The 19,635-nt window shown below is 46.9% G+C and overlaps 1 protein-coding gene across 1 annotated transcript in view; it reads left to right on the top strand.

Annotated features, from left to right (window-relative positions):
* Window positions 1-16,220, top strand: part of MYL3 (myosin light chain 3) — a 58,073-nt gene extending 41,853 nt beyond the window's left edge. The window contains exons 4-8 of the mRNA XM_065398485.1: window positions 7,830-7,860; window positions 8,276-8,425; window positions 11,481-11,654; window positions 15,680-15,757; window positions 16,192-16,220. Coding sequence (XP_065254557.1) covers window positions 7,830-7,860; window positions 8,276-8,425; window positions 11,481-11,654; window positions 15,680-15,757; window positions 16,192-16,220 — 462 coding nt within the window. The remainder of the gene's footprint in view (window positions 1-7,829; window positions 7,861-8,275; window positions 8,426-11,480; window positions 11,655-15,679; window positions 15,758-16,191) is intronic.
* The last annotated feature ends 3,415 nt before the right edge of the window (window positions 16,221-19,635 follow it).

The following is a 19,635-nucleotide window of genomic DNA, read 5'->3' as shown; positions in this document are numbered from 1 at the left end:
CATCTCATTCTTGGTCTCACAGCACTTGATCCCTGAGCCATATCCACCATGTTCTTACCATGCCTGCCATGGAGACATGCTGCACAACCCACTGAGGGGAAAGTCCCTTTAATTTGCTCCTTGATGAAATTAAGACAAATTCCCAAGTGGCTCTGCGGTGTTCGGCAGAGGGTTGAAAATCACACATTGTTCAGATTACAGACATGCAAAGCAGATTTATTACATTAAGGACAACACAAGCGCCCCAATGAGAAAGAATAAAAATCACCCGATCTAACCATTTGTCCTTCCTTTAAAAAAAAACCCAACAACCAGCCTTTCTTTGCCTTTGAAAACTTTCCCCTGAGTTAAATTTGGATTTAATCTGTTGCAGCTACATAATGGAACTCAGGGCATTTATTTTATTTTAATTTATTTCATTCGAAGGCAACGTCAAGTTCAATTTCCTAGCTGGCTGCCCCGGTCCCAGAAACTGACGCGGAAGCTGATCTCATGTGGTGCTGCAAATACCACATGCTGTAGCTGGCTGCCAGTAGCTCGGCACCCAACGTGTCATTTGTTTAGACATAATTGATGCTTTGTGGTTGAACGTCTGATGGAGTTTTTAACAGGTTCTCAAATGCTTGAAAGGTAGAGCTGACAAACAGCACAGGGGAAAACTCCCCTATGGCTATGGGACCACAGGCTGATTGAAGGGAAGGAGGATAGGTTTCTTACTTTGGAGGGTTTTTCTGATCCAGGATGTACTGGATTCATGCCTTTTGTCTTGAGCCAGAGGTTCTGCCACTGATGTACTGCACAGCCTTGGGAAAGTAATTTCACCACCCCATGCCTCAGTTTCCCTTCTGACAATAACAGATCATTTAAAAAAAATGACTAGAGATTCCAGGTGCGTCCGTTTCTGGGGCCCAGACTGTGTGGCTTGAGCCACTCTGCTCCCAATGAGATGCTGCACCGAAGCATATCCCAGAATGCTTTCCACAAAGGGTAAGAGAAACGCCCCATGTCTTGGACAACAGTTTCCATCTCACTGAACACAGCTGCTGGCATCCAAGGTTGTGTGTGAGCAAATGCTGTGGCACAGTGCCACATTCTGAGCCGCAAGCCGGCCCCCTTGCACCATTTCAGTGGCACAAAGGGGTTGGAAAACAGCTGGATCTCCCCTAAAAGGAGATTCCCCTAAGGTGGGAGAGTCCCTTGCTGGCTCCTATGTTCTGTCCCCTTCCACTGTCCCAGTGGCCCTTGGTATAGGGGATATGTAGGGGAGGGTAGAGGAGAGGGCATGGCTGGAGCACTGCTGTACTCTGCTGACCTTCAGCCAGGAGAGAACCTCTGGAGACCACAGATAGATGGTGTATTTTGGAGTAGCCCTGAGGCTGCTCTAAAGTGCAGCAGGTCATGGGCTGGTATAGACCATCCCTGGAATCAGGGAACCATTCCCATCTCCTTCACAGCCACCCCAGCAGTTGCACCCACAGGCTACCAGGCAGAGCTGAGAATCCATGTTTGCCATATTATCTAGTGACAGTCTCAAAGTGGGACCCGCAGGCAGGGAACATGTCAGCCCATGCGGCCAGGAAGTGCCACACACCCCTCCAGCACTGCATCAGCAACAGTGTGAGTTACTGAGGGGAGGAAGAACACTACAGGACACCAAATCCCAGCCCATGCCAACTCCACTCTCGACGTTTCCACATAACGTGGTGTGGGTGCTGCAAGGGTACTGTCAGCAGAAGCACCGGGCAGTAAAGGCATCACATACTGAATGAGCTGAAAATACTGCCCGTCCGTCCGGTCCTTGGTGCAGTTCTTTCCTGACCCTCATTGTGAACTGGAGCCCTGAAGTTATTGGCAGTGGGTGTCTTTCCATTGATTTCAATGAGCTTTAGATCAAGCCCTGATCTTTCTCTGCTCCCTTCTGGGCTCAGTCTTGGAGCTTCATCAAAGGAGATGCCTGGCCCCTTTTCCCTTTGCGTAAGGAGTCGTCTGCAGCAAGAAACTGATGACAGCAACCTAGTCTGTTTGATTTTGCAGCAGGCAGAGGGAGATTGAGTGGAGGCATTCGAGTGAGTTTCGCCCCCCTTGGAGTGGAGTGCGGTTACTGCCGCTCATCCTGCTACTGCAGGGAGAGGAGAGATCAGAGGGATGGGGTGGGGAAGAGCCCCAAAATGAAGAGTGCCCAGGATGGAGGAGAAATACGGAGACGGGGAAATGGAGAGAGGCCTGTCCCGTTGCTGTTTGGTCTGGTCAGCCTAAGACGCCGGATAGATCATGGGAACCTCAGCGATGTCTTCTAGAGGGTGTTTGGGTGGAAGTTTCCAAATCACAGCATTGCCGAGGGGACTAATGGAATCAGAGCAGAGCTGTTTCCCACAATGCAACAGCCCTTCCCTCCCGCCTGCCCCCCGAGCAATGCACGGCAGCATCAGCCCAAGGTCTGCGGTGGAACTCAAAGCCACAGCTTTGTGAGTGCTACCAAATGAGCCAGACGGAGGTCGGAGCTCCTGCTGACAAGGACTTTCAAATAGTTAAGGATAGGCCAAAGCAAACGAGAGAGAAATGCTGCGAGCAAAACCCCGTGTGTTTGTTCAGCTGCAGCTGGGCAAGGGCCGCCACAGCAAGGCCAGAGCAGCCACTTTCGCCTTCAGCCCATGGTGATGTAAAGGCCATGATCCTCAGACAGGTTTGCAGCAAATGAAGGGGTGATAACCAGCCAGGCCGGGGAGAAACTCATTCTTGGCAGCAAAGGGTGGAGGAAACAGACAGATTGTGCCGTGTCTGGTGTGGAATCTGAACAGGCTTCTATCCCCACGTTTTTCTCTTTCCACGTCTGCTTTCCAGAGGCATCAATTTGTTTCTCTCCAGGCAGTACGATAAAAGGGCATTTTGCTTTCTATCTCAAAGGCCGTGCATTTTTAAGAGGCTGAGATGTCTAGTTGGTCAGAGCACAGAAGGAGCCTCTTTCTGTCCCTGGCAAACCATCAAAGTGCAGGAGCCTAGCCAAGACCAGTCTATGGTTCTTGTTTCTAGACAACCAGCCTTCAGCGCCCTGAGCGGTCCCTGATCTAGTTCTGTGATTCTCAGACTGTGGTCTGGGTGTGTCACTGCTGGTGAAGAGATGAGATTGTAGCCTCCAGCAGTCAGCAGGGTTTAAATCTAGCACGGACCTCCACCGCAGGAACTGAAGGAGTAACTCCTTTAGCTGGCAGCAATAGCAGGCTGTTATCCTCAGCATTGTGCAGCCACTGGAGGGGGACAGAACCCACACTTTATAAGCATATCCCAGGATCATATCACCCTCTAGTGTGTGGCCTGCTACTTACACCTAAGGGAGTTTACCGTTAGCCTGTGAGTTGGGTGCCGAAAGTGCCGGGTGCAATCCGCCCTGACAGCATATTGTGCCTGTCCGTATGTCACCCTGGTTTGTCACAGACGAGCTGCTGGAGGGTCACAAACTAAACGGTTTTGAAAGCCAAGCACACGCGTGTTGGGGTGGTACAGGAGAGGCGAGGCCAAGACAGGATGGTTCTCTGGTGAAAGGGCTGCTTCTTGGGAAACTAAATTAATAAGGCTCTGGTGGAAAGGGTCATTTACATTCACGTCAAGGTCCCTTTGCACTGCCAAAGAACGTAAAGGGGCCTTTGGGTGAATCAGGCCCAATAAGCTAGCAGTCAGTTAATAACGAGGACAGGCAAATCTAGAAAATCCCCAACTGCTGGAGACGGGACACTAGAGAGGGAGGGCTCTGAGTTACTACAGAGAATTCTTTCCCAAGTGTCTGGCTGGTGGGTCTTGCCCACGTCCTCAGGGTCTAACTGATCTCCATGGTTGGGGTCAGGATGGAATTTCCCACCACGTCACATTTGCTGAGACCCTGGCAGGGGGGGGGGGGTCGTCTTCATCTGCACATGGCGCATGACTCACTTGCAGGTTTAAACTAGTGTAAATGGTGGATTCTCTGTAACTTGAGGTCTTTAAACCATGCTTTGAGGACTGCAGTAACTCAGCCAGAGGTTAGGGGTCAATTACAGGAGTGGGCGGGTGAGGTTCTGTGGCCTGCATTGTGCAGGAGGTCAAACTAGATAATCATGATGGTCCCTTCTGCCCGTAAAATCTATGAGTCTATGAGAAAGATCCTCTAACCCTTCAATCCATGCCCCAGAGCCTGGTTCCAGCTCTGATCGCTTGTGGAGACTTTCCACCTTTGTACGCCAACAAAAACAGTCACCAGAAATGTGTCTCATGTCAGGAGAAGTAAATGTTGCCAAAGAATTGGTTTTATAACCACCTCGCACCCCTTGTGCTTGGGTGCATCATCCAGCAGGTACTTCCCATCACAGCCTTCCCCTAATTCCATCTCTCCTCCACCTCCTAGCGCTCTGTGGGCTATGGGTCAGAGGATGAGCCCCTGATGCTGATGAGCAGTTATTCACACGGGCGGTCTCACTGGCGTCCATGCTCACCAACTGGGGCTCAATACAAGAATGTGGTTCTCTGGCCTGTGTGATGCAGGACCCCCGGCTGGATGATCACAATTGTCACTCTAGCCTGAACAGCTACACCTTTCTGAATCTGGCCCTTAGTACTGCTGTTATTCCTCTCCTGTCTGCTTTTCTCTCCCCAGTCTGCATCTCCCGGGAGTCTGGCTAGACTAGATTTCCTTAGCCCTCTCTGGATCCTGTTTCAGTCACTTATTCATTAGTTTTGCATTCGGACTTTTGCTCACTTCTCTTCTCTCATTTTTTATCACCTTTCTCCTTTAATTCCATTTTTTCATTCTTTCCACTGGCATCTCCCGGCAGCTTTCTCTTTCTTTTCCTCTCAGTCCCTTCCTCCTCCACTCTCATTTTTCCTCCTGCATCACTCTGCTTGTTTCTACCCCCTTCTCTTTCCTTACACTGCTTCTTTCTGCATCCCCCTCTCCCTTCCTAGATATGCACAGTCTCTCTTTCGCTCCCTGTATCTGTCTTTGTTTTTCTTCTTGCTCTCTCTCTCTCTTTCCCTCTCCTGGGCATTGTCCCCATCGACAGGGCAGACACCAGATCCCCTGGGAATGATTTGCTACAGCCTGGGGCTCATCTCATGGTACCCTTGCTGATGGCTGGACAGAGAACGCCATAGTGAGTGGTATTTAAATGAACATAAGAACATAAGAACGGCCGTACTGGGTCAGACCAAAGGTCCATCCAGCCCAGGATCAGGTCTGCCGACAGTGGCCAATGCCAGGTGCCCCAGAGGGAGTGAACCTAACAGGTAATGATCAAGTGATCTCTCTCCTGCCATCCAGCTCCACCCTCTGACAAACAGAGGCTAGGGTCACCATTCCTTACCCATCCTGGCTAATAGCCATTAATGGACTTAACCTCCATGAATTTATCTAGTTCTCTTTTAAACCCTGTTATAGTCCTAGCCTTCACAACCTCCTTGGGCAAGGAGTTCCACAGGTTGACTGTGCGCTGTGTGAAGAAGAACTTCCTTTTATTTGTTTTAAACCTGCTGCCCATTAATTTCATTTGGTGGCCCCTAGTTCTTATATTATGGGAACAAGTAAATAACTTTTCCTTATCTACTTTCTCCACATCACTCATGATTTTATATACCTCTAACATATCCCCCCTTAGTCTCCTCTTTTCCAAGCTGAAAAGTCCTAGCCTCTTTAATGTCTCCTCATATGGGACCCGTTCCAACCCCCTAATCATTTTAGTTGCCCTTCTCTGAACCTTTTCTAATGCCAGTATATCTTTTTTGAGATGAGGAGACCACATCTGTACACAGTATTCAAGATGTGGGCGTACCATGGATTTATATAAGGGCAATAAGATATTCTCTGTCTTATTCTCTATCCCCTTTTTAATGATTCCTAACATCCAGTTTGCTTTTTTGACTGCCGCTGCACACTGTGTTGATGTCTTCAGAGAACTATCCATGATGACTCCAAGATCTTTTTCCTGATTCATTGTAGCTAAATTAGCCCCCATCATATTGTATGTATAGTTGGGGTTATTTTTTCCAATGTGCATAACTTTACATTTATCCACATTAAATTTCATTTGCCATTTTGTTGCCCAATCACTTAGTTTTGTGAGATCTTTTTGAAGTTCTTCACAGTCTGCTTTGGTCTTAACTATCTTGAGCAGTTTAGTATCATCTGCAAACTTTGCCACCTCACTGTTTACCCCTTTCTCCAGATCATTTATGAATAAGTTGAATAGGATTGGTCCATTTCCAGCGGTTCTCTTGGGATTCAGGACCTCTCACCATGCCGTGGAAGCCCTGAGAAAGCGTAAGAGCAGGCCTGAACTTGATTTGAAACTGGGCCTCTTGCAGCATCTTGTAATAGGCCATGATGTGCCAGAGTCACCCGCAGCTCAGGTGGTTTCTTTATCCTATTGAGAATGCACTCTTACCAGAGCACAAGGGCTAGGGCTTTGGGGGATCACTTGTGTCCATATACAAAAGCATCCCTCTTTCTGAGCTCAAGGGCTCACACAGTTGCCCTCAAAGCAGTGACACTGCAGCTGCTCTTCCCTCCTTTGTATTTAAGTTAGCCATTAAACCACTGGCAGATTCAGTGGATATATTATTATGACGAATTGCTACCTACATTCTCAGCTTGAATAGCTTGTATGCTTCTCCCCCATCCAACCATTAAGGAATCAGGTCCCAAAAAGACCAGAAATACACCATCCAATACATACCCATTGCCAATGCCAGTTCAATCCATTCCCAGTCCAACCAGGAGAACTCGTGACAATGGGCATATCACTGACTGCCTGGGCCTTTCTTTCCAATTTGAAATAACAGATTGGGGTGGCAACATGGCACTGACCACGAGGTTATGTATTTATCGCCGCACTACAAGATCCTCACATTAACAGCAAAGCAAAGTTCACGCGGGAACAGCGAAACAGGAAGTTTGACCGTCCTAGTGTTGCAAAGTCGCTTCCCTATCACAGAGCAGAACTTTTCAAATCCACCAGCCGATAACATCTGTCATTCTTGGAAACGTTTTGTGGAGGTTAATTGAACAGATGTTTTCACCCAGGAAGTTATTCGCTGATTTTCAAGCTGTCCCAACAGCAGCTAGAGTAGCCTAGGGGCTGCTTTTGATTATGACAACGGCTTACGATCCCTAAGAGACCATATGCCAACTGTGCATTGAAGTAGCGGAGAGGGGAGCTCTGTCCTGCTACCCCCTGCATGCCCACGGCCTGCCTCTGCCTGTCCCTGACACACACCCTATGCTGTAAAGGTGACCTGTTGGTACAGGAACCGATTCCTACCAGCTTTACGCTAGATGAGAATTCCCTTCCAACTACAGCCAAATTCTGGCTCCATTGTGCTACTCTGCTCCTCCTTTGTGCTGCTCAGAATCTAGTCCTTAACTTTTAAGGCCTACAAGACTTTCTGATTCCCAGGGCTTTCAAATAGCAACACTAATGCTCCCCATTCTACCGTTGCTTCATCAGATTGCCAAGAGGGAACTTTCTAGTTGGTTGCTAACTACTATTACATTGGTCATCTTTAGCAGTCATTATTCTCACTATATAGTTCTCTTAGGTTGAATTCTTTCAATCATTGTTCAGTTATTATGGTCAATGGGCTTTTATCTGAGAAGGGACTGTACAGTTAGGCCATTACGTTAGCCTGTCTTTACTGACAATACCTCTTGAAGGGGCTGTATTATAATTAGTCACCTCAAGTGACAGAGGTAGGGTTCACCCTGGATAAGCACCCCAAAGTCTTGGGGGTTGGTCCCCACACTGGCAGTGTGTGTCAAGAGACCATCCACTACAAGATAACAGTCTACAAATGCTACCAGATAGTAGAGATGCTCCTTTAACTCAGATGGAATAGAAAGCTCCTGTATTGTAAAACCCTACTGATGACTCACGCAGAGGATTGTTACCCAAGCAACTAACATGTAGAGCTGCTATTGAAGTCAAAGAGAGTTCTGGGCCAGGGAGAGCATTCTCATTGGTCTGCATAGATCTCAAGGTCTGGCTTTCCCATGAGCTTTCCTATATTTCCCCTGAGTTGGAAATACCACAAGAAGAACCGTTTGACCTGTTTAATTCCATTCCCGGATGGAAGCAGGAAGTGTGGTGGAGGAGGAATGCAAACATATCAGACAACAACAATGTTAATCAACTCTTCCAAATTGCAAAACAAAAGGTTCAGGGTCAGGTTGAGTGAGAGTTTGGGGGGAAGGTTTGGGTTGGCTATTACTTTATCTCTCTCTCTCTCTTTGTGTTTTTCTCTTTGTGTCTCCCAGAATTTAAGGAAGCCTTCTCGCTCTTCGACAGAACTCCTAAATCTGAGATGAAGATCACATATGCACAGTGTGGAGATGTTCTGAGGGCTTTGGGGCAGAATCCAACCCAAGCTGAGGTCCTCAAAGTCCTTGGCAGACCCAAACCAGAAGGTCAGTGACCCTCTTTCTGTTTGTTTTCAGGGAGAGATCCCCAGGAGTAAATTGTCAGGCCAATCAGATCATGTCTACCTTCGTTGGTGGAAAGATTGATTGAGGTTAACATAACAACCTGGAACAGCCTCCTCTGTGGCTCCAAGTCAATCAGGGGCAATGAGAAGTGATGATCATGTGGTCAAGGCACTTGAGCAGAATCTGGGGTCTCTGATCTCAATTCCTAGCTCTACCGTTCACTTCCTGGGCAAGTCACTTAGGGCTGAATGCTCAAAAGGAATTAGGCGTGATGCTGAGCGTCACAACAACTAACTTCTAGGTACCTGTAAAAATCATGGCGATTCTCAAAGCCTGAGTTAGGCACCTTGCACTGTCATTCACCAAAGCCACCACGCTAGGCGGGCAGCTGCCTAAGCTAGCCATTGGGAGATGCTGGCCAGAGGGGTGTGTCCCCTCTCACAGAGATAGGCACGTAAGTTCCAGCTGCAGGGAGGCACCTAGCTCAGCTTGTGATTCTGAAGCTGAGAACCCTCCTTGGAGTTAGGCGCCTTATGCCATTTGAGCAAGAAGCCAGGGGAAGAAGAGGCCTTTCCTCATAATTTTTCACCCGGTGGTGAGGGTGCTCACCTGGGATGTGGGAGATTCCAGGTTCACGTCTCCTTCTGCCTGAAGTGGAGAAGCTGTTGCACTGCAGATATATAATTAAGGACCCATTGGAGCAGGAAATCTGGATCCTGGGTCTCCCCCATCCTGGGTGTGCTCTAACCTGCAGGCTATGGGGTCATGCTCATGTGGGTGTGCCCTCCCTCTCGCCGTGTGTCTTAAAGAGTCTGTAACAGGAGAGACAGAGGGAGCCCCACATGAGAAAAGCCCATTGCCCAAAGGTTAGAGCACTCACCTGAGAGGTGGAAGATCCCTGTTCAGATCCCTTCTCCCAGATGCGTACCCTAACCATTGGGCTGTAAGTTATGAGGGAAGGTCTATTCTACATCTTCTCCTCTTCCCCGCCCCCTTCAGTTTTGGGTAAGCTCCCCTCTGAGGACTTGCAGGTAGCCTCTGGGCACGCCTGCTGGATCGGGCCCCTCTGGTGAGCGAGGCATCAGCGTGCCCATCTTCCACCGGTTTGTGGATGGCTCTGGGTCTCAGGCCCCTGGGCACCCACAAGGAGGCAGCTATGTGCATGTCCAAAGGCAGAAACATAGGTGACGAGGGAACTCACACTGCAGAAACATAGGTGCCAAGCGTGTTTAGGTGCCTACAGGGTTCAGCATCGCAGTGCTCCCAAAATGGGGACTGAGGTACCTAAAACAGGGACATGGGCACCTATCTCCTTTTGTGCATTCAGCCCTCAACGCTTAATCTCTCTCTGCCTCGATTCCCCATCTCTGTAATGGGGATAATGATACTTCTCTGCCTCACAGGATTGCCTTGAGGATGAAATTCATTTATGTTTAGCAGGTGCTCAGATATTCTGAGGGTCAAATGAGCAGATAGGTAGACTGGATTGTAGGGCATTCCCTGCTCTTTAAAAAAAAGTGTCATGTGAACTTTAGTGTTGGGTTTTCAGGTCTCCTCTGAAAGCTCCCCACACACAATATATCTGCTCATAGGAATGCAGGGCTGAGACTCCCGGACCCACAACTATGATCTAGCCCTGCAGACCTGCCCACGCTGTCTGTCACCTCCATTTAAGCTAATTGGAACGGAGGCCTCTCAGCACCTTGGAGAATCAGGCTCTTGTTGAATAATTGTGATAAATCAAGATACAGCAAGTTTGGCTGATGACACAAGGGTGGACTTCAGGGCTATCCAAGAAAGAACTGTACCTTACGAGGACCTCGTTCCTTAGCTCAGTATGAGGGGCACAGGATCATAGAAATTAGAGCTGGAAAAGGCCCATTTGATAACCAGCCCCTCTCCTGCCTGCTCCCCAGTTTTAAACATGCCTATGCTACAGGGCTGCCACCACTGCCCTGATGCCCTTGGGAGACAACCGCACAGCAAAACTGATTCCACTGCCAGGGCTGTTTTCCAGATATTCATTTTCATTTGCTCAGTTTCATCTACTTGGTCTTAATTAATAAGCATTGATTAACCCTAAACAATTGTTTCCCCCTCCTTGACATTTACATATTTCAAATACTTGCAGATGCTGTCTGTCCATCCCCATACATACCCATGTATCCATCCCCAATCATGCTCATGTATCCATCCATCCCCATACATATTCATCTATGCACCCATCCATCCCATCTATCTATCTATCCATCCATCCATCCCCATACATTCTCATCTATGCATCCATCCATCCCATCTATCTATCTATCCATCCATCCATCCCCATACATACTCATCCATCCATCCTGATTCTTCTCCACCTATCTATCCATCCCATCTATCCATCCAATCATCCCCATCCATCTCCCCATCCATCCCCATTCATATCCATCCACCTGTCTATCCCCATACATACACATCTATCCATCCATCCCCATTCATACCCATCTATCTATCTAGCCTAATTCATACCCTTCCATCCATCCATCCCCATTCATACCCTTTCATCCATCCGTCCATCCATCCATCCATCCATCCATCCACACTCACACATATCTATCTATCTATCTATCTATCCCCATTCATACCCATCTATCTATCCATCCATCCATCCATTTATCTGAGAGACAAGCTGGGTGAGCTAATATCTTTTATTGGACCAACTTCTGTTGACGTAAAAAGACATTACTTCACCCATCTTGTCTCTCTAATATCGTGGGACCAACATGGCTACAACATCACTGCAAATATCCATCTATCTAGCATTCTCCATACATCTCTCTCTCTCTCTCTCTCTCTCTCTCTCTCTCTCTCTCTCTCTCTCTCTCTCTCTGTTATTATCATGGTCCCATGTTCCTGCCCTTCCATTTAGTTGACAGTTTGCCAAGCTCCCTAGCACACACATCCTGCAAGGTGTTGTTCACCTTCTGAATGGCCCTGAGCCCCGCCGTCTCCACAGAATCTCTCACATCTTTCTTTTTAACCTGTGCTCTTACAGAAATGAACAGCAAAATGATTGACTTCGAGACCTTCCTGCCCATGCTCCAGCACATCTCCAAGACCAAAGACACTGGCACCTATGAGGACTTTGTGGAAGGCCTGCGGGTGTTTGACAAAGAGGGGAACGGAACGGTCATGGGTGCTGAGCTCCGCCATGTTTTGGCTACCCTGGGTAAGAAAAAGCTTTCTTCATATAATTTCAACTTTGAGGTCTTTTCAACACAGCTGGTAACTTACCGACTGGTGTGAATGTGCACCACTGCTCTCTGCTGGACAGAAAGACAGGTGCACTCAAGCATCTGGGATGATTATGTCACCGTCTAGTGGCAGGGGTTCTAAGAAGTCCTAAAATGATTCCAGCTCAGGATCATTGTCTTTCAGCTCAAATGTTCACAGGTTTTCTCTCTTTCCGAGTTCTGAGTTCTCTCTTTCTAGCTCTATCATTCTATTCCCCCTGATAACTGTTAATGTATATGGCCAAAGAATTGCCCAGCTCTGGAAGACACTTTCTTTGTAAACTATGAAAAACTCATCTGTGTCTTTGTTGTTTTTCTTTAGTTGCATAGACTTATGGTGAAGTCATTCCATTTTAGGTCCATCTCTGCTAATGACACTTGACAAGATTAAAATAGAATTTTAAATGTCAAATTCCCTTTTCACCATTTACGCTGTTTGTTTACTTTGGGGTCCAAATTAGGGTGACCAGAGTCCCGATTTTATAGGGACAGTCCCAATATTCAGGGCTTTGTCTTATATAGGTACCTATTACCCCCCCACCCCTCCCACCCCCACCCCACACACACCATCCTGATTTTTCACACTTGATATCTGGTCACACTAGACCAAATTCAGTGCCGAGGCAAGTGGTCCCAATGCCAGTGAGGTCAGGGGAGCTGCGTCCATTCAAAGCATCTTGGACAAAGAAACTAGTTTGCTCAGTTTTGTCAATTTAGCTAGACATTTCCCCTTTCTGGTTCTCCTGCCCCAGCACAACACTGTAATGTCTGACTTTCAAGCCCCAATGGGGAATATTTCAATCCAAAGGAAAATCATTGAGTTAGCAAAAAAGTCAGTACATTTTAATTCAGATTAAGACGTCTAAGAGCCCCAACTGGTGTAAATCTGGGTTCAGTGGAATGACATAGATTTCCACCAGCTGGCCCAATGCACTCAAAATCAATGGTGTAAAATTGGATTAACACAGCGGGGAAGCCAGCCCAGTATATTTTATTTTAAATGCCATCTATATTTTTGGCTAAAGCTACCTGACAATTTCACTTTCCAGCTGAAAAATAGGTTGACACCAACATTTTTAAATCTGCACACGTATCTTGTTACTGATTAGCAGATCTGAAGTGGCTTTTTGCATGTATTTGGCTCTATATGTCAGGGGGAAAAGCTTTTCAATTCGCCATTAAGCAGTTAATAGAAAACCTGTTGAGTGTGACTTCACAATCATGGACACTTTAATTGCAACATACTTTCCTGGCAGTCACATACGGTACTGAATAAGACCCTTAAGCAAACCCCACGAAAGTCACTGGAAAGATTTGCATTGACTTCAAAGGACTTTTGAGCAGGGCCAAACCTTTAGCCGGTGAAAACTGGTGTCGCTTCCTTGGCTTCGATAGAGCTCCAGCAGTTGATACCAGCTGAAGATTTGGCCCGTTCTGCACACCAGTGGGCAGTTCTGTCAGTGTCCGACTTTGAAGTTTCATTGCAACAGGTATGCGAAGCTGGGTAAAATTGTTAGACAGCTCATTGTGGGCCTGCACCAGGTGATCATTATATACTGCTACTATGGGGTTGCTTTATAGGTCCCAGTAAAGTCCGAGGCCCCATTCACAATAAAAGAGACAGTCCCAAAGAGCTTACACTCTAAAGAGACTAGACAGACACAGGCTGGGAGAAGAAACAGGGGCCCAGAGAGAGGAAGAAGCTCCTTTCGTCATGTGACTAGTCCATGGGCCTGACTCTGCTCTTGTTTACACCAGCATTGAAATCCAGATTGGTCCAGTGCAGTTGTGATGGGGCCGTCCTGAAGAATTCAGATTTTAAAGCAGACACCGCGCCAGTCTTCAGTTTCAAATGGGACGTGCTAAGGTGCAGGGAAGCCAAGGGGGAGACAAGCAGACAAGCCAGGAATGGGCGCAGGGGCAGAGACCATGGCAGGCTGGGGGCAGGGAGGTGCGACCGGGAGCTAGGGAACGGGCTAAATGCTCAGCTCATGTTGTGGTCACTTGGGCAGGAAAGTTCAATCCAAACCAAGGGTCAGGAGAGATTGTGCAGTCTCTGCAACACTGGGGGAAGGTGAGGGGAGATGGGGCCCACCCACAGAACCAGCACAGTGCAGGGGAGAACTCCCAGCCTATGGAGGCAATAGGACCCACGCTCCGGCCTCCCGCTCTGTGGACAGGGCCAGGCAGAGTAGCAGCCCGTGCAGAAACTGTAGCAGGGATTGGCCAGGCACTGATGATGTCATCTGGATGCTTCCTACAGGTTGGACTCTGGACAGCCCGTGCCCTGTGCTGACTGATTGTTCTCCCCAACCCTTCTACCACAATATCTTCACTTCAGCCTCACTCCAACTGCCCTCCATTCTCCCCCCCCCCCGTCTCCTCCCTCTTCTGCCCTGCCCGGACCTCCTTCTTTAAGTCATCTCCGTCCCCTTGCCTTTCCATTCTCTGATCCCCTCCTAACACAGCAGAACTCAAAAGAAAAATCGTGGCACTAACATGACATTTGCCGACCATCACAAATGATCACCCCACTTGTATGTTGTGCTCCTTGTCCCCTACCCTGAATCTGTCTTACTATTTAGACTATTGGGGCCAGGACTGTATCTTACTCTTTGTACAACACCTCGCACAATGCGGCCACATTCTTAAGCAGTCCCTAGGCACTACCATAAAAATATTAATCACAGTGTTGCTAACCTGAAGTCTTCAAAAATCATGAGATCAGTTTAAAAACATGAGATTTAAAAAAAAAATAAACTAGGTTCTTTTTATTTGTCTTCTGGTCTCAGAGCAATTAGGTTAACCTGGGTCTTGTTCTTAGGGTTTTCCCTACAACTAGAAACTCGCTTTTTTAGAAAAAAAAACGAGAGCTGAGATTCTCACTTAATCACAGGACTCCCGGAGCTGGGGCTTTAAGAAAACTATACTCACAATTAAATTGCCAGAGTTGGCAACATTGTAAATCATAACCATAGTTAGTACGATCTAAAATACATTATTTCTATAAATTAGTCTCTGTTACCTCTCCAGATGGCTCCATGCTTTGCTCCCAAGAGCACCATTTCAATCAATATATGTCGTGCCACTGATTTCAGTGGGAGTAGGAGCAGACCCTGAAAGACCAGAGGTCCTTGGTTACATCTTGGATCCCTCCTGGATCTAAAACTCAAAGCTAAACTGAAGTGACTTTACTATGAGTTTTCCTTGAGTGATAACTAAGGGAAAAGGTCCCATTTATGCCAAAGTCCCATTGATTTTAATTGATTTCATTAATTTCAGTGGAAGTCAGGTGCCTAAACACATTTAAAAATCTGGACCTTAGGGCTTTAAGATTTTGCCCCTAAAGTATGTTTATACTTAGAAAGGTGATAATGTGAAAATGATATGGTGAGGATATCCACATTTGTTCAGAGTCACTGGCTTTTAGATCAAATTTCCTCCGTTTGCAAGCCCTAAAGTGGATTTTTAACACTCAACATTGCAAACTCAACTTGGGATCTCTCGCTCTCTCTCTTTTCTTATGTGGCATCCATCACCACAGCACCTGAGCACTTCTCAAGTATTAAAAACGCACATTAACAACACATTATTTCATCTGGGTTCTTTTTGCTACTTCGATCGTCAGCGTGAAATGAAGAAGGTATGCGAGGTAGCATAGAATCTGATTCTCGCCCACACCTGTATGGGAGAATTGAAAAGTTTGATTTCTCCACACCAAGTCAGCAGCTATGACTTGAAGACAGAAAAACCGACAGATAGCAGCTAAGATGAGTAAGAAGGTGCTGTTATTGTGTAGGCAGTTTTTGGACGGTGACCACTACCCAACCCAAGCGATGGTTCGGACACATAAAATCATAGGGTTGGAAGAGACCTCAGGAGGTCATCTAGTCCAACCCCCTGCTCAAAGCAGGACCAACACTCCTAAACACTGAGCAGGAATTTGTTTTTTTCTATCCAGGTGAGAGGTTGAGTGAAGAGGAGGTCGATAAGCTAATGGCTGGCCAGGAAGATGCCAATGGTTGTATCAACTATGAAGGTACGAGGTGGTTAGGGTTGGATTCATCTCACAAGGCTTGGTGTCAATAAGCCTGCGAAAGTTTGGCTCAACGATGGGCCTCAACCGCAAAGCTATGATTTGGATCTGACCTTCCCCAAAGTTTGGGTGCCACGATCCAGTTCAAGTCCATTGTCCACAATGAGATTCCTTGTCCCTTCCGCAGAAGCAGCTGGGGCTGGCCACTCAGATATGGGCTAGAGAGGCCATTAGAACATACTGTAGATATTAACTTAAGGATCTGTAGAGCACTTGTCACCATGGCACCTGGGGGCTTATTTACAAAGCTAAATTGCATTCATTATGCAAAACTATGAGAGGGGAATGGAATTAAATAACAACAGTGCTGAACAGATGCAGAATGCTCCCGAAGTGAAGGAAATAGATGCTAAACGATCTCTTTCTATTCATTTCAGCTTTTGTGAAGCACATCATGACCAGCTGAACACTAGGTGAGCTTCTTCCTTCTTCATCCCTCAATCCCATCATTTTTTCAGTTTTCCCTGTTGGCTTTTCAGCCTCCTCCTCATCTTGGGGGTGTGGGGGTCACATGTAGCTGGAACTCAGCCTTTTTCTCCAAAGACCTTGTTTCCAAAGCCACGGTCTAAGATGCCCTGGATGCTGAGGAGAATTGCCTGACCAGCTAGCCCTCCACTGTGAGGTGGTATCTATTGTTCAGTTTATATACTGGGGATATTTATCCCCTTCAGATCATTTTCAGGAGATCACAAGGCAAATACCCTTGTGAACGGTCAACCTTAAAAGGGAAGGTCCTTTCATGGATTGAGAACTGGTTAAATGACAGGGAACAAAGAGTAGGAATAAATGGTAAATTTTCAGAATGGAGAGGGGTAAATAGTGGTGTTCCCCAAGGGTCAGTCCTAGGACCAATCCTATTCAACTTATTCATAAATGATCTGGAGAAAGGGGTAAAAAGTGAGGTGGCAAAGTTTGCAGATGATACTAAACTGCTCAAGATAGTTAAGACCAAAGCAGACTGTGAAGAACTTCAAAAAGATCTCACAAAACTAAGTGATTGGGCAACAAAGTGGCAAGTGAAATTTAATGTGGATAAATGTAAAGTAATGCACATTTGAAAAAATAACCCCAACTATACATACAATATGATGGGGGCTAATTTAGCTACAACGAATAAGGAAAAAGATCTTGGAGTCATCGTGGATAGTTCTCTGAAGACGTCCACGCAGTGTGCAGCGGCAGTCAAAAAAGCAAACAGGATGTTAGGAATCATTAAAAAGGGGATAGAGAATAAGACGGAGAATATTGCCCTTATACAAATCCATGGTACACCCACATCTTGAATACTGCGTACAGATGTGGTCTCCTCATCTCAAAAAAGATATACTGGCACTAGAAAAGGTTCAGAGAAGGGCAACTAAAATGATTAGGGTTTTGGAACGGGTCCCATATGAGGAGAGATTAAAGAGGCTAGGACTTTTCAGCTTGGAAAAGAGGAGACTGAGGGGGGATATGATAGAGGTATATAAAATCATGAGTGATGTGGAGAAAGTAGATAAGGAAAAGTTATTTTCTTGTTCCCACAATACAAGAACTAGGGGCCACCAAATGAAATTAATGGGCAGCAGGTTTAAAACAAATAAAAGGAAGTTCTTCACACAGCTCACAGTCAACTTGTGGAACTCCTTGCCTGAGGAGTTTGTGAAGGCTAGGACTATAACAGTGTTTAAAAGAGAACTGGATAAATTCATGGAGGTTAAGTCCATTAATGGCTATTAACCAGGTTGGGTAAGGAATGGTGTCCCTAGACTCTGTTTGTCAGAGGGTGGAGCTGGATGGCAGGAGAGAGATCACTTGATCATTACCTGTTAGGTTCGCTCCCTCTTGGGCACCTGGCATTGGCCACTGTCAGTAGACAGGATATTGGGCTAGATGGACCTTTAGTCTGACCCAGTATGGCCGTTCTTATGTTCTTATGTTCTTATGATGAAATCTGAAGCTATGTTTTCATTTCAGTTTTGTCCAGGGTTATATTTCCAATTTGTTCTTCCATCTCTGTTCTGGAAAACAGCACTTTTGGGTGTGAGGGCATTTCAGAGGCGAGATCTTTCAGGGCTAGATTTTCAGCTCTTAAATCGATAGTTTATTGCACAAGAGGCTGGAAATAATGTATCCCCGTTACCCTGATAACGAGAGGCCCAATTCAGAACCATTTGTCTGATCACCCACCCCACCAATTTTGGGGGGAGTAAAATGAAACTCACCCTTAGTTTTGGCTTATCTCTTACTAGCTGCCATAATATAGGCCTTTGAGAAGAGGGTGGATGGGGGGAGCATGGAAGCAATCTGTCTCTGAGTTGGGCTTGGAAAACCCATCATTGTGTGAAATGCAAATGATCAGTCACTGGGGATGAACATTTTCAGTGGGCTGTAGGAGGAACTCGGCCGAGAACTTCCGTTCAAGGGAGTTACGCATAATTTTCCACACCGCACTGGAACTAAAGTACAATGACCCTGTGACCTACCTTCTGAAAACTCAGTGATTTAGGGTGCTTACATTTTTGGTAGTCCAATGTAAGACCCCCTAAAAGGGCATCTCTTTCAGAAGATGGGCGCTCAGCACTTTCTGAAAATCAGGCCCCTTAGAGGTGTCCCAAGCTGGACACCTGAAAACTGAGGATCCTAAAAATCACTCATAATTTTAGAAAATATAGCTGTGTAATTCAAAGGCTTTGCTGCAGGGGTGAAAGTAAGCCGGTACGGCGTGCTGGGAAAAAGTAGCTGCCAGTACCGGCCCGTACCGCTGACTTTAAAGCGCTGCCCCGGAAGCACTTTAACATCGCTGCCTCTTTTGCGTCCCTCATTGGCGGCCCTGCTGGGTCCCTACCGGCAGGGCCGTCAATGGGGGGGGGGCACAAAAGGGGCAGCGATGACCCGGCAGGGCCGCCGATGAGGGGCGTAAAAGAGGCAGCGACATTAAAGCTCTGCCCCGGCAAAGGACCCTGCAGTAGCAGCAGCGGCGGCCGGAGCCCCGGGCCCTTTAAATTGCTGCTGAAGTCACGGTCCAGCCCAGTTGGGCTGGCTGGGGGACACTGACCCCAGCCCCGCCCCTTCTGCCCGAGGCCCCGCCCCTTCTGCGGGGGTGAGGGGGCAGAGCTGGCCCCGTACCGGTAAAAGCTCAATTTTACTTTCACCCCTGCTTTGCTGTCATAGTCTTTCCCTGTAGGGAAGACGAGAAGAAACTGATTAGGAGGAAGTCACGGGTAAACGAAAAAGGATGTCTAAATAGAAAGAAGTTACTCAAGCTTATGGATCTAAACCCAGATTCTCAGGCGTATCACTGGCCATTTACAACACTGATTCTCCACCTTTATGGGCAGCTATCCCAGTTTTCCAGATGAAGCCCTCAGTTGTTCCAGGCAGTACCTTTGGCCTCCCGTTCAGTAATGTGTTCTCCAAACCACAATAGAGCTTAAGTACCCCAAACCCAAGTCTCGCCGTTCCAAACTGGCTGAACTTCATTTCCAGTATTTACTACCCATGGTTTTCTTATCCCTTCCTGGAAAACATTTCTGAGTGTCTTATCCCAGTATATATATCTTGACAGCCCATGGGAAAAGTTTGACCTAAGAACCAACCACCCCATTTATTTCGCAAAGGATCTGATAGGCCAGGAAAGAGATTGGCTTCATTTGGACCAGTTCCTTTCTCTTCAGCTTTGGTTTATTTTTTTACCCATGTACTGACTAGGCCCAACTTTGCTTAGCTTGTGAGATCTGACACTGTCACAGCCCACGGTGATAGGACAGCAAAATAGTAGCTTTTTGGTTTTGTGTTCTCTGAGGCCCAAGGGAGTGAGTTCATTTGAGTAGGAGTCAAGT

Source organism: Emys orbicularis, chromosome 2 (assembly GCF_028017835.1).
Source record: "Emys orbicularis isolate rEmyOrb1 chromosome 2, rEmyOrb1.hap1, whole genome shotgun sequence".
Lineage (NCBI taxonomy): Eukaryota > Metazoa > Chordata > Testudines > Emydidae > Emys > Emys orbicularis.
This window is presented reverse-complemented; position numbering and strand designations above follow the sequence as displayed.